The 15,841-nt window shown below is 39.3% G+C and overlaps 1 protein-coding gene across 1 annotated transcript in view; it reads right to left on the bottom strand.

Annotated features, from left to right (window-relative positions):
• Positions 1-13,459, bottom strand: part of npffr1l2 (neuropeptide FF receptor 1 like 2) — a 33,204-nt gene extending 19,745 nt beyond the window's left edge. Inside the window, exon 1 of the mRNA XM_085426893.1 lies at positions 13,117-13,459. Coding sequence (XP_085283019.1) covers positions 13,117-13,459 — 343 coding nt within the window. The remainder of the gene's footprint in view (positions 1-13,116) is intronic.
• Positions 13,460-15,841: the final 2,382 nt, after the last annotated feature.

The following is a 15,841-nucleotide window of genomic DNA, read 5'->3' as shown; positions in this document are numbered from 1 at the left end:
GGGTCTGAAACACTGCAAAAATAGAAACATATACAAAATCACACACACAAGCAGAACATACATTAACCCTACTAACACTTCCAAACACAAGAGAACTCATGAAGATTAGACAACATCTTAAGCATGTGAGTCTGTTTATCATCTTGTCCAAGTCACCTCGTGTGATGCAAAGACCAGTGGACTCATAGCACATTAGTTAAGAAATGATCAAATAATAGCAGAGAAATGTGTAGGAAAGGCAGCTTTAAGAACATGCTCTGCTGGATATGCAGCTCCACAGACACTGATTAAACCTGCCTAATAACACAAACACACATGCAATGAAGATCAGCTTGTTATCTCTCATCAGTGTTAAAATAGTGTCAATTTAGCAGACACTTGTTATCAAATGCTGAATTTATCCAACGCAAAAAATTGACTCTCTAGGTTGCAGGACAACAGTTTAACTTTTGTGGGGAAAAAAGATTCTGGTTTGACCAACCAGTGATCAGATAATAAATTTAGTTGTTAATATAGTAAATTGGGAGGAGCTTCCTGCTTGATTGATGCAGCACAAGTAATTTACTGTATGAGGGAAATTGTCTTTTGTGATACTATTTTGAACATGCTTTTCTGTTGTCCTGTCATCCTAGTGGGTTAATAGCTGATATGCAAATTAGTTGATCGTTCTTAGATTAATGAAAGGTGACTGAATTCTAGCACGAGTGAATGGGATGTGTTGGAGTTTGTTGTGTGTTGAGTGGAGACTCTAAAACACTGAGTTTCCTGTTTTGATGTGCGAGTGAATCCTGTACCTAGATACATAACTCTGAATACGTCAGAACAAACTTCTTTTGTGAAGTGCATGACAGCATGTCACATGTTTTATGATGAAGGGAAAAAGGAAAACTGAATAAAATGGGTGTGTGGCCTAAATGAGTGAAGAGCACAGACCTGGGCATTAAACTCATAGCTAATAAGACATTAGGGTTATGTTGTGTGTTGTGCAGCTGGTGGTTGGTTTGGAGTGAATCTAGCTGATGATTTTTCTTTTGTTGTGAAGTTGAGCCTGCCAATTAGTATGATGGTATGATAAACCATGCTATATATAACAGATTATAAAAATAAAAAAAACAAACAAGATACAAACAAAGTTAGCAAAAAGCAATTTTAAAAAGATGTGTTTTTAGCTGTTTTTTAAAAGTAATCAATGAATCAGCGGATCGTAAGTCCTGAGGAAGGGAATTCCACAGTCTGGCGGCCACAGTAGCAAAAGCTCTATCACCCCTAGTTTTCAGTCTCGTATACTGAATGACAAGTAGGCCCTGACTACTCGACCTCAGAGACCTACTAGGGGCATAGGGCTTTAAAAGTTCAATAATATATGGTGGTGCTTGTTGTTGAAGAGCCTTAAAAGTTAAAACCAAAATCTTAAAATGGACTCTAAATTCGACAGGAAGCCAATGTAACTGCATAAGCAACGGTGTTATATGTGAATATTTAGAAGCTTTCGTCAAAAGTCTTGCTGCAGCATTCTGAACGATCTGCAGACGCTCCAAAGAACCTTTGTTTAAACAAATAAACAGGGAATTGCAATAGTCCAGTCGTGATGAGATAAAAGCATGAATAACAATCTCCAGTTCGGTATAGGATATTATAGAGCTCAACAAAGGTGCAGATGAATTTATGTGTGTTTCCTTTTACAGGAGCAGAAAGATGACAGCCATATTCGAGGTTGCGTGATGATTTAACCTTTTAAATGCCACTTTCTGTGTCTGTGCATCTACCAGGGGTGTTATTCACTACCTTGTGCTGCTCATAGAGATCACTGTGAGAAAGTGTGTACACACCTGCGCAGCGCTAACATTTGCATTTCTTTTCTACAGCATGACAGTTCTTCATGTGAATTGATGATGCGATTTATACCAGGACAACTGGTTGATGTTTTTTCCTACTACAGGATTTCTGGGTTTATGTGTGAAGAAAACTGTGTTTACAGGTTATGAGTGGTGATGCTGTTACACTGTGTTTTTGGGAAAATGTGAAGGTTACTTTGATGATGTGAATAACCTTCTTTCCACAGCTATGGATGGCTAACTTTATGGTCTTTTTATGGCACCTCTGGAACCTGTCGACCTGCGTCTGACCTGTGTCTGACCACCGTCTGACCACAGTCAATGTGTATTGCTAATGTTTGTTTTTCTAAGAATGCATGTAGAAGATTCAGCAGAAGTGGACAAGTGACATGAGAAAAACAAATACGAGATGCAGTGTTTATGGAATAGTTGAATATGGGCTCATTAGCTGGCCACTTTTGAGCCCATAGTAATATATGAGTGGAGTGACTTTGCTTAAGGGAAGTCACCGATTACATTAATGTTGACTGAGTACATGGGATGATCCATGTCTGAGGCAAATTATGGTAATAATTGTAGTTTACTGATTTGAGAAAACCTGCACATGACACTTGTCTTGCTGATGTTGAATGCTTATTACTTTTATGATACAATTGTTTACAAGTGTGAAGTTTGATTTCATTTCCAGATTTTGTTTTCCAGGCCATGCAAGGACTCCGTGAGAGACGTCTTTCTCGCCCTAGCAGCACCTGTCCACTCCTCCTTTTCAGTTCGCCTCAGCATAAGCTCATCATATTCTGTGATATGATTTACTCTGAGGTGTTTGGCAAGGTTAGTGGTGTTGCCACAACCCCTCGCTTTTTTGCCACATGTATCGCAAACCACGTCTCGGCTGTTTGTGGATGTAAAATACCTCCGCACATGACTCCATTTACGCTCAGCCATTGTTGTGAGTGCGCACACCAAGGGGCTGCGACACATTTATACAGCCGTATTTCGCACATGACTATGAAAGGCGGAAGAGGAAGTAGTTCCTTCGAATGCAGACAATGTTATAGTTTCCTTCCACTATGTTCCTGTTAATTATAAACTACAAATTTACCCTAAATTACTAAAATATCGATATTTTAATGTAAGAATTGATTCTAGAACATAAATGACTGGTATCGGAGGAATCGATATTTTAGTATCGATCCACACATTACTAGTAGCCTACAGTAGCCTACAGCTCTGTGGAGAGAAGGCACCATAGACATCCTGTCACGGTCCCCATGTCTCTCTGGCTGGCTCACGCTGGCTACAGGTTTTGTTGTTGTTGTTCTTTTTTGTTTTTGTTTTCTTTGTCTCTCCTCCTCTCTGCCTGGGTGGAGCTCGTTACGGGCTCTCGCTCTTGGCCCAGGCACCTGTGTGATTGTCTCCACCTGCTGCTGATCTGGCTGATTTCCCCAGCTGCTATTTAAGGCAGTGGCACAGAGCAACTCACCACTGGAACGTTGAGCCTCCTGAGTTCGTGCTCTCGGCATTATCAAAAGAATCCCCTGTGTGTATTTTGCTGTGGAACTAACGTTGAAATTCTGTGTGTAGATATCCCTCTCCTGGACCAAATCACGGGACCTGCCCGGGTGTGGCAGCGTGTGTGGAGTTTTGGAGCAAGTGCGGCTGAAGAGGAGTGCGTGTGTGCAGAGGAGCTGTGGAGGTGACTGTGGGGAAGAGGAAGCGTGTCTGGATTCCCCCCCCCCCCTTCTCTCCCTGGACCCCCCCCCCATCCCAACTCACTGTACATATATATAGCACTGAGGTGATCCCTGTTGTAAATAAATAATCTCCTTTTGTTCTCAAAGAAAGAGCTGTCTGTGCGTGAGTCTGTCCAGTAGCCATGACACATCCTATGGGAGGCACTGTTAGGTTGTTTAGCCTGTGATATGATACATTGCTAAACTAACCCAAAAACAGTAGTCTAGTCTAAGTATCAAATTACAATTAAAAGAAACATAAAGAATACAAGGATTATGACTGAGCAGAAGTGTTACTTAGGCTATCGATAATAATTTCTTATAGGTTACTCTACAATAGACTGCAAATAGCCTGAATGATTAGAAAACCGACAATGTCATTATAATTGTATATCTTTATATAGCCTATGTAGCCCTGGCTATATAAGTAGCTCATTATTTCAATTTGTTCATTAATATTGATAGTTAATTGCAAATGTTTAATGTGTTCAAGAATGTATACAAATGCCTGCAAAGTATGTGATGTGTGTCAGTTAAATGCACAACCTTCTTATTTGTATTTTGAGGTTTATGTCATTATTTTTGATATGGTATTGATATGTACTACAGCTCCAGTGAACCCTGAAGTAGTCTCAGATAGAGGGGTGGGAGTAAGTGGGGAGCCGTGTGCACTCTGCAGGAAGCGAGAGAGACGAGAGCTGAACAGTGTCGAGTGAACGCAGAGTTCATAGAAGGGCGACCGACGTATTTTCGGGTTGACGGATAGTTAACTGGAGTCGAGAACTGTTGTACCCTACTGTGAGAGGAGGAGACGGACGTCTTGCTGGCGTGTCAGAGAGGTCCCTTCTGCTGGTGTGCTGAAGTTATGTGTTCACGTGGGAGCACGTGGAAAGGACGACTGTGAGTGCTGCTGCCGCGGCCTGCTGGTAGCCGTGAACCAGTTTCCCCGCTATCCCCTTGAACTGCCTGGAGGTGTGAGTACTGTTGTTTGCACGTGCTTTTATTTTTACTGCTTGGCAACAAGTGAAGCGACCATATTGTTTTAGGTCCCAACGCACCCGAGCCACGACTCAGGCCTGCAACGAGGGGTTTACTAGCAGAAAGACTGTAGCACTTGAGGTGTGTGTGTGTGTTTGGTGTGAGTGCGTGTGGGCCCACAATATTATTTGATTATTTTGTTTCTGTTGAGGTAGATACCTTACCATTGTTTAACAAACGTTATTGATTTTACTTATTTTCTTTTGTGTTGTTAATTAAGCATTCACTAAAGTGGAGTTAACTTTATAATTAACCTGCTTGTGTGTAATTTATTTCGATATAGTGTAGTTTTATTGCATATTTAATACCATAAGCATTAAAAAGGGAGTATCAATAGGAAAGTAACAACAGGAACCCAGGGCCCCTCTCAATAGAACGTGGGACGGGTGTTACACCTATAAATAGAGAAGTAACCTCTCAAGTTCACAATGACATATATACCTGAATTTGCATAATTTCATGAATAATGTTAAAAGTAGGTCCGTTGCAGGCCTACAGTATAAACTTGTTAAGTGACTTACATATAATTCGTGTATTTTTAAAAACAACTGACTAAAACTATAGTTTTTACAATATTTGCATGTCAAATTAACATAATTGTTTTGTTATGAGTATTAAAGTATTTCACTGTTTTTGTTCCCAATATTTGTAGTTTTAACAAATAAATTTGATTATAATCACACATTGATGTTGTAAATATAACAAAAACATTCTGTTTAATAGTTTACAAAAGTTCACTGTGATTGAAACAGAAAAATTGTGTTTTGGGGTTTACTATACATTTATGTAGGGATTTTACATGGTTTTTATATCAATTTTTACAGTGTACTATTTCTGTGTGAGGACTGTGGTGTGAAGGATAATCTGTATTGTTACAGTGTTGCTATAGCAACTCAGATATAATGACTCAGTGGAAGATGATCATGATAACAACCTTGAGAATCTGTGGAAGTCTGTGCAACCATGGATTCTTTGGTGGGGGTGGCTTAATTTTCACCCCAGTCTCAGAAAATAATGTGTCTGAAAAACATGTGAAATATGTCCTTCATTAATTAGCTCTGTCACTTGTTATTTCTTTAGAGGACAGATATGGAAGCAAGAAGCTACAGGACACCCTGAAGTAAAACTGAAGGCCACAATAAAGACCTAATATAGACCATAACAAACTTGAACAATAAAAGGGACAAACTGAATATTAACACAGACCTCTTCCTGTCCTTACACGGCCATCTAAATGGGCTCTGAAAAAACAACAAGAACATTTATTTCATCACTAGTGAAACATCCTTTTGGATATGTGTCAGGAATAGACCAATTTTGATCACAAATTTCATTCTCCCAATTTTATTTCCAGTTTAGGCTAAGAGCAATGATGTATGGTTTGCAGACAGTGGCACTGACAAAAAGAGAGGAGGCCGAGCTTGAGGTGGCAGAGTTAGTGATGTCGAAGTTTTCATTGGAAGTGATCAGAATGGACAAGAATAGAAATGAGTGCATCAGAATGTATGTTTATGCCACAGGCATCACAGATTTGTGAATTTCTGATGCTAAGCCAGACAGCATCTCTTGAGATGTGTGAATACCATAACAGAGGTGAAACAATCTTTTCACCAAGTAATCAACAGATGAAGGAGGATATCTAACGCTTTATACTCTTTTGTAATTAAAAGCAGCCGTTATACAAATTTCCAGAATAAAAGAACAACATTCAGTACTCATAAAAGAAGCAACAATACATTTGAAGGTGTAACATAAACCCTGTAAGACTTGCTATGATCACTTTAATACTACTTTAATATAGAAATACTGTGTTAACAGTGAGTTATGAAGTAATGAAGACATATTTCATTGAAGGAAATGATGCAATGTAATTAATTAGTCCTTTTTACATGATATAGGAACAGAATCTACAGAGACTGCATAGAGCACAGTGCTCTAAGGCAGATATAAGTGATGATGTGATATTTCACCTGCTACAATTTTATGTTTATGTAGACTATATGGTTAGAAATAAACAGTTTAAGATAGGCGCAAATGTGCATAAAAAAGAGTGTGAGAAAGCCCGGCGGGCACAGGCTGAAGTTCTGGTTAAAGCAAAATAAAAGTAAATATTTTCTGAAAATGAAAAATGAGAAATGCCATCAAAGAGTGCTCCATCAAAATACAGCTGGGTTCTTTTTGTTTTTATTTTGTGCACATTGCACTGAAAATACAATCAAGATTTACTCTCAATGTATTCTTGAATTAATATTACTTTTGCTCCATGGTTCATCACGCACGCACAGTGTTGGGGAGTAACGGAATACATGTGCCGCCGTTACGTATTTAAAATACAAAATATGAGTAACTGTATTCCATTACAGTTACCGTTTAAAAAGGTGGTATTCAGAATACAGTTACTTTGTTGAAATAAATGGATTACACTGCGGTACTTTCCTGTTTCATATTGTGGCGGGTCAGGACTGTTTGGGTTTTGTTTGACAGCTACGTTCTGTTGTTCCAGGCGGCAGCGTTACGGTTGCCATGGTTACAGGGCGACGCCCTCTCTCTCTCTCGCTACTGTGTTTCCTGGGTGAGAGAGCACCTTTTTGTTGTTGTTGTTGTGCTAAGCTAACAGGCAGAATGCTACAAGCATAGCTCTAAAGAATGTAGCCTTATGGGCAGTGTAGTCCGTGTTGCAGGGAGAATGGACTGCCATACCCGTTATGTGTCTGTGAGCAAGAGGTGGGAGAAAAAAGGATAATGGAAAGGTACGAGCAGTCATCGAGAAAAAACGGGAGCTGGAAGCATGTAAATATAATAATAACCACTGCAGCCAAGAAGAGTGCCTGAGGAGCCCAGTTGTAAGTAAGCTATTTAGACTCGACTGTACAATGTGTTCGTGTTTTCCTCCGAAAACAATAAGTTCCGTTGGAGCAGCCTTTCAACGCCTCTCTCTGTCTCTCCCAAGAAAAGTTGACCCACACAACAAAGTAAAGCTATTTTTCGGCCGTATTAGTCAGAGGTCCCTTTACTAAGGTTCGGAGCCGCGGACCTTCAGTAATGGTAAATCACACAGCAATAGTACATTCACGTAGTTGTAAAAAGCATGATAATATATTAAGTAATCCAAAGTATTCAGAATACGTTACTGTCATTGAGTAACGTAACGGAATACGTTACAGAATACATTTTGGGGCATGTATTCTGTATTCTGTAATCTGTAATGGAATACATTTTAAAAGTAACCTTCCCAACACTGCGCATGCATGTGTACACACAACTTTAACAATTACTGCCTCCTGTTTGTTTCCAATTGGATCCCACAGAGCCTTCACTGACAGAACAGAAGAGACTTGTATCAGAAAGAGCACTAAAAACCAATAGGCTTGTTTTTTAGTTATTTAATTATATATTAAGGTATTTTTTCTGAATTAACAATTTAAGAACATAAGCCCATCTTAAGATAATTTTGAATTTCCTAAAAAAATGAATTGTTACCCACAGATTCTATTAAAAATGAGGAAATCAAATTAAACACATATTTCTTTAGTCAAGCAAAAACTGTCAACCGGCTGAAAAACTTTACCAGTAGTAGTTCACGGTCGGTTTCATGAAAGAAAAAGAGCATTGAAAGTGAACTGAAAGAGATTTTTCTTTTTAATCGTTGGTTTCATTTAGCTAGACATCAGTCATTCGTAGAGTCATGCAGTATGGTGCAAATGACAAATGAGTCCAATGACAGAAAAATAGTTTCAATTTAAATTTCTAAATGTAAAAAGATACCTGATGTATTCAACTTTCAGTTGCCCTTGTTTACGTTTTTCAATAGTGTCCTTGAACCTTTTTTCACAAATTATCAAGTTAGGAACTTGGATTAGCTCTTGTTTTTTGCGTGTATGTGTGGCTGGATGAATTAAAACAATAAATTGCACTAAAGCTCCACTAAACTGGAACAATTTACCTTTTCATATTAGAGCCATAATGTGGTGATACCTTGTCTTCATGCTTTCCGATTGGCTGCTACAGTATGTAGTGATTTTTAAATGTACTGTGAATTATTGACAAACTGAATAATCTAACTTTGCCTCATTCCAACATAAGAAACATGTTAACACAATTTATCTGTCAGATGAGTACAAGCAAATCCAAACCACTGAAGCTATTCGTAAAATTAATCTTCAAGAAGTACTCATGTAACTGCGATTTGCATCACATTCACATCTCAAATTTGTTCTGTCTCAACATTAAGGGGTACTTCTATTCAGGAAGCAACACAGCTGGAAGTGTTCTCAGTGTGAAAGAAACACTTTTTAAATCAGAGCATAGCAACAGGTCTGTTAAACTTCTGGGATATTGATCTGGTGAGTTAAGTAGAGGATGTGCAGGTAGCCCAACTCCTGGGATGGTACATTAACATGTGACACAATACAAAATTCCAGCAAATACATTATCAGTAGGTTTGCTGTATCTCTCAGCACCATCTTAAGTGCTTGGAGGAGATTCTAGGAGACAGCCAGCTACTCCTGGAGACCTGGACAAGGCTTTAGAAGGTCCTTAACACATCGGCAGGACTGGAATGTTGCCTGACATAAATCCAACAGAGCACCTCTTGGACATTTAGTTTCGCTCTATCTGGCACCGTCAAGTAGCTCAGTGATGCCCTGGTTCAAATATGCAAGCAGATCCTCTTTGACACCATCTGTCATCTCATTATGATAATGCTCCAACGTTTTCAGGCATGTATACAAGCACACATACAAACTACTGAGTAAAATTTCAGTAGCATGAACAAGCCCAATGTTTCATTTTTTCACTCTGAATTTCTGTCTTTCTCTGAATTCAGCCCTCTGTAGGTTGATAATTTTAATTTCCATCAAACAGTGTGACATCCCTTCATCCCTAAGACATTACCCAGCCCATATCAGTATAGATATCCAGCATGAGTTTTTCCATTTGAACTTGTGTGGTGTTATTCTAGGAATTCTCTTTAGGTCTTTACTAGGCATTTGTTGATGTTGTGCAAGCAATATACCCTGCCTGTTTCACATATCGATCAAAGACATCCTGTAAATATCAGTGGTGAAAGTTTGAGGATAGAAATTTTGTGCAACAGGCTGATGTGCTGATGAGTTGGTGACTGGGAATGTCTGCTGCAGCTGACTGAAGATACGATGGAAACTGTTTGCTGTGAAACTGGGTGTTGTTGTTTTGCCTTGAAACAGCCTTTGAGTGCAGCAGTCATTGATTTATTATATTGGTTTATGTCTTTGTGTCTGTCAGTCAACAAAGATGACTAATAGGATTTTGGGAATGTTGTTTTTGGCTTATGTATTCTGAAATCAGGAACAGAACTTTGATGTTTTTGTGATTTATCAAACACACAAAACATGCTCCCTCTGTTCAGTTCTTTCCTGATCATACTGAAGATGCAGTGTGTGGATTTGTATTAGCACTAAGAAGCAATATAATATCAGATGACTAAAAAATTAGATTTTGGCTAATACAGTAAATGTGCAAAGCATGAAATACGTCTCAGTCAGCTCTCACAGTTACAGGCTTTGTTAGGCACTGTAATGACGACTGATGACTGTTAGATTTGTATTGTTTATTGTCATTTATGCTTAGAAATATTTAACCATATATGCTTAGAGGTGTATAATCGATTGTGTAGTGATAGGATGTGTGATCCTTAATAGTCTGCAAAGGCTTTGTGTGCATTCCAGAGTGTTCTGGCATTCACACCTACATCCTGGGAGCATGGGAGAGGTCGTACCTTGTCTTATTGTTTTATGGTAGGATAAACGTAGCTATGTCAGTTTTAGGCTAAGAGCCTTTTGTTTAGATGGACCGCTAGACTCCTGGCACCAGCTTTGGGGAGTCTTCACAGGGTCACATCTTGACCCCACACACGCACACGCACACACATACTTACACAACGCACAGGCAAAGTACTCTTTGTTTGTATGTAAACGTCATATGTTAATGAACCTATGTATATTCATGTAACCTCAATAAAAGAGTAGTGTTACGGGGTCAAGCGAAGGGACGGCATTTGTCCAGTTCTCTCCCGTGCACGAGAAACATAAAGAAATTTGCCTACTCGTGTCTTGCTTTGCTGTGTAATTAAATTGTCCTTAACGTTCCAGCAAATAGATTTATGCTACAAACCTATCAATGACATTCTGCAGTTTGCATCTTTTGTTGCAATTATCTGAATTAAGAGGATAATTATGGGCTTCATGCAGCTTCCTTGTCAGGGTTCCTGGGTCGGTGACCCAGTGTTTTCAGTTTTGTCACATTTAGGTTATGTTGCCACATCAATGTTCTCACTTCCTGTTTTTTTCCCCGTGTCAGCTTGTCTCTTGTCTCTCATTAGTCAGATTATGTTCAGCCCTGTACTCACCTGTTTCCAATCATTGCCATCATTCAACCTGTGTATTTAAGTTCCTCGGTTTCACCAGTTCTTTGTCGTGTCATTGATGTTCGTGTGATGTTGTCCTTCCCGTGTGTTCTCTCAGTTCAGTCAGCCATTCAGTGATCCAGCCAGTCAGTGTTCGTTCACCCTCTGTTCATCCACCCCTTATAATAAACCTTCACCAGTCTTCACCTACCTGCGAGTCCTGCGTTTGGGTTCCTTCATGGGGTGGCTGTAGCTCAGGTGGCAGAGCAGGTCAGCCACTAATCAGAAGGTCGGTGGTTCGATCCCAGGCTGCCTCCTGGCTGCATGCCAAATATCCTTGGGCAAGATACTAACCCCATGTTAGTTCCAGAGAGTGCACGACAGATTTGATGTGACTTCTCTGACTGCTGCATCCTGTTATCACAGCAGCACAGCTGTTTAAGCTTTTCGCCACTGACACCTGTATCTCCAGACCATTGCTCATATAGAGTTGTTATAAAGTGGGCCGTGCACGGCAGCTACTGAAAGCCTTCTCTATTTCAGAATCTACCATTTAGACCGAGACTTCCTGTGGCACACCGTCCCCTTCCTACTGGGTGAAAGTGGAAGACATGAAAACTCCGTGATTTTCTGAAACAGTTAGGGACTGCAAATGTTACTCAAACAGGAGTAAACTTTATTTGTCGCCTCCACCAGAGACAGAGGGTGGATGTAATTGTAGGCAAATTGCTTTGACCATGTGAGCAGGTGTTAGATGACACAAAACCAATCCTGGACAACCACTGACCTGACTCTATGCAGGATTCTGTATTGAATTAATTGTAGATAGGTCATTTTAAAGGTTTTTAAGCATTTCTGAGGCCAGAAGTTGACTGATAGATTTCACAATAGAAGGGATATTGATTCATCTATTTTTGAGTGTTCTGTATCTTTTGGACAGTAATGTGGGGGTTTTGAAATTAAGGAATTGCACCACACCTGTTTGTAGTTTGACTTGATTTTGCTTAAATGCCTTTTTTTAAACTCTTTTATTAAACTATTGATAGTATAAAAATCTATTCTGGTTAATCTCATATTCTAATATTCTTCTGCCAAATGGATAAAAGTCTATTACTTTGAATATACGTTCCAAGTATTTAATTCCTTAACAACCCTAATCTGCGACGTTTGTCATATTATTGTGTTGTAAGATGTCAGGGTTGTTCCAGATGGGTAAACGTTTTGATGCATGTACTCATTTTTTTGTGTGTGATGACAACTAAAGACAATTTCTGAATGATGTATAGTATTATTTCACAAAATTGCAAATACAGCGGTCCCTCGCTATAACAAGGGACCGCTATAACGGCCTCGCTGTTTCACTCATTTTTTTTTTGTGCAATTTTGCATGTTTTTTGTTTTTTTGTTTTGTTTTTACAGCACATTGTGTTCTGCGTCCTTTTGGCCATAGACCATTGTCAGTCAATCTCATGCCGTCTCTCCTGTACAGTACAGTACAGAATGCATTCAGCTTCTCAAATTTACATAAATCTTTGATCGCTAGCAGTGCAACTCTGAAGTGCTGTACTGTATGTTTGTAAGTTTTCTTCCCAACAAACCCAACAATGTCAATGAAACATTTTGCACCATCAAAGGCACTTACGGGTTATTTTTAGAACGTAACTCCCGCGATAAACGAGGGACCACTGTATAACTGTACTTTTCAGAAATTTTCACTAGTAACATCGAGATATTTTTTTAAAAATTAATCTGCTCTAAATCATAGAATTTTGATTGTAAGAAAGACCAATGAAAATTACTTTCAAACATTGCCTCAGACATTGTTGTGTGGAAAAAAAGGCCTGAAATGTTGGTCAGCTGAGTATTTTTCAAATCAAGTAAACATATAAAGCTAAAATTTTAGCTTCATATGTATTAGCTATATGTTCAAACTCTTTTGCAAATCAGAGAAGATCGAGAATAAGGCCTGTGATTTAAAATGGAATGACCCATTTGCTTATTGGAATACTCTGAGATTATGCTATGCATCCAAATGGTACATTGCACTGAATTGAAATGCACATCTGCACTCAGGTCCAAATTAACAATGATACGACTGCATGTACATTAGTCACAAGCTCAGTATTACCTGTGATGAGGTTGTCCACCAGTGTTGTAGGGATGCAGAAGATCCCCACCAGCAGGTCACTGATAGCCAGGTTGAGGATGAAGAGGTTGGTGACTGTGCGCATACGACGGTTTTCCAGTACGATGAGACACACCAGGATGTTACCCACCATACACAGCAGAAAGATGAAGGAGTAAGCCAGGGTGTAGATGGCAGCCACATACAGAGAGTGCTGATAGTAAGGGAAAAAGGTAATGTTGGTGACATTGGATACACCATCTAGGCTGGTGTTTAAAACGATGGATGTAATGTTTGATCCCTCAAGTGCCATCTCGTCTTCGTCCACAACGTCCAGAATATCCATCCTTGATATCAGTCAACACTGCAGAGGAAATAAAATGGCAATAAGCAGAGAAAAATTTAAGTTAGAACAAAGAGAAGAAGAGGTGTTGCAGGCTTTGTTCAGACATATGACAACTCTTCATTACCAGCTGCAACAGTACATTGGCAGGGGTTCATCTTCTCCAATGATGCAAGCATCACTAAAACCGGTTAATTTAAAGTGTTGCATATATCACACACACACACACACACACACACACACACACACACACACACACACACACACACACACACACACACACACACGCACATGTATAAAATAAAAGTTCGCAGTTCGCAAGGTGCATTCGTTGCTTCCCACGCGTGTAAAAAACGACTGCAGTCTTTGTGTTTTCTAACTCAGGTGTCTTAGCTGAAGAATTACAGGGTGGTTTTTAGAAATCCCCTGTCAACAGTGTATAAAAATTTCAATTAATTCAATTCAAAAGCACTGAGTGTGATACTTTTGTAAAGCTCTTTGAAGTAAAGTTGAATGTCTGCACTTCAGTGTCATCTTGAGTATTTGATTTAAAAGCCATTGTGGTAAATGTATAGAAGCAAAAATACAAGAAGTGCCACTGTCCAAAAATCCTTGCAGCTACAGGAAGTGTATTTCAGTGAAAATAGACCAATTTGGAGAAAAAAGGTAAACAATTGAAAGAAAACCTGTAATGTAAACAAATGTCCATTTGTGCTGCTGGACATCCGAGTAGACATTTATTTTGAAAGTTGCCAAAGAAGCAAAATCTAGAGGTTTGTGATTGCAAAACATAATCAGGCAGATGGAACGGATGAAACAGGCTAACTGAGGATTAGGGCACATTTCAAATCCCACAAGGTTTCCAGATTTTGTCGATCATTAACTGTTAAATACATGTAAAGTAAGTTGGCAAGAAAGACAAATCAGCTTAGGCAGCAGCTGCTTTGCTGGCACGTTACCGGGTTTTGATTGCAGCAGACATTATCACGTTAATTAAAGGAGCACGCAAATAACCCAAATAGGGCATGTGGTGATATGTCTGTGACCAGACCTGCTCAGTGGCCGCTGCCGCCTTCCTCGCGGCCGCTTTTTTTTAGGTAAAATATCAGTGAACATAAACTTGTCTAAAACAGAGTCAGAGTCAAAAATCTGTCAGCAAACGCTGGTGTGAAATTTATTGGACGTGACTGTAAATTACAAGATTTTATAAAACAAGAGATTTGGATGGCTTTAGTCTTTCAAACAAGTATGCACCAGTTCATTATGTCCTTAGGCAAGTTACTGAATGTCAATCTCAATGGCAGTAAATAAACAGCTCATTAATAGATGAAGTACACCAGTATGGGAAGACGAACAAAAAAAAGTGGAAGACGGGGTGTGGGATTAGACGACGTCCTCAAACAGAATGCTAAGGCTGTGGTTCTTCAGCAAAAGTTAATTATGAGTTATGCCTCCAACATTCTGCCACGTTGTAATAATTTACACAAGCTGCCGCTGTGATGGTTTTTGTTGACAGGGACTTCAGTGACAAGCCTTTTGGTAGATGAGAGCAGAGTGTTGAATGAATGCATTTAATGGGGGAGGATGTCAAACTTGGCTGACAACACCAATTTTGTATATTTACAAAATGTCAAAAAGTACCAATCTCTGCAGAGACCAAAAACCTGCCAGCAGTACCCAGACCCATGTGTTAGCGAATGGAGTGTACAGATGCACAAACACTGGAAATTCAAATACACAACGCTTGGAGCATCATTTCCTCAAGGCTGGCCAAGAATAGCTAAATCTAGTTGCTTTGTCAGATGCGTTTCACAGAGCTTTTCCTATCATCATGGTAATGAACTAGCCTCTCCTTTTCCTAAGCCATAAACTAAAAAAGGATTTATACTTCCTTTCCAAAAGACCTTGAAACCTCAGGCTTTCTGTTGCTACAAAAGTGTTGATTGAGACCTTAGATACACCCTGTTCCCTCTGAATGCATTTTGTAGAATGAACAACATAATTGACACCAAGCAGCTGTACAATCTTGTGCAATACTTTGTCTTACTGTGTTGTTGAGCATGCTGATAAATTATTTGCATAAAGTCCCACCATACCTCATCAATAACCAACATAAAGAAAAAGGAAGTGTAAAATATTCTGGCATCCTAAGGAGGTGGTCTGTTTTTGCATAAACAGTTCTAGGAGCACAGTAAGTCATGAGCATGGCTGTCACATTGTGACATTTATTTTAATAATCACACACTTATGTGTTTCTTTGTTTTGGATGTGTGATGTGATTTATCTTCACACTGTGGCAACACAATGACTACCCTTCTTAAAGCTTTCAGAGACAGGCTAGTGCTGAACCTGGAAACGTTGTTGTTTGCAGTAAGTAGTGTCTGC

The sequence above is a fragment of the Rhamphochromis longiceps genome, linkage group LG12 (genome assembly GCF_057381845.1).
Source record: "Rhamphochromis longiceps isolate RC_006_pf linkage group LG12, R_longiceps_female_GT1.1, whole genome shotgun sequence".
Taxonomy (NCBI): Eukaryota; Metazoa; Chordata; class Actinopteri; order Cichliformes; family Cichlidae; genus Rhamphochromis; species Rhamphochromis longiceps.
The sequence above is the reverse complement of the archived record's forward strand: the minus strand, read 5'-3'. Positions and strand labels throughout refer to the sequence as shown.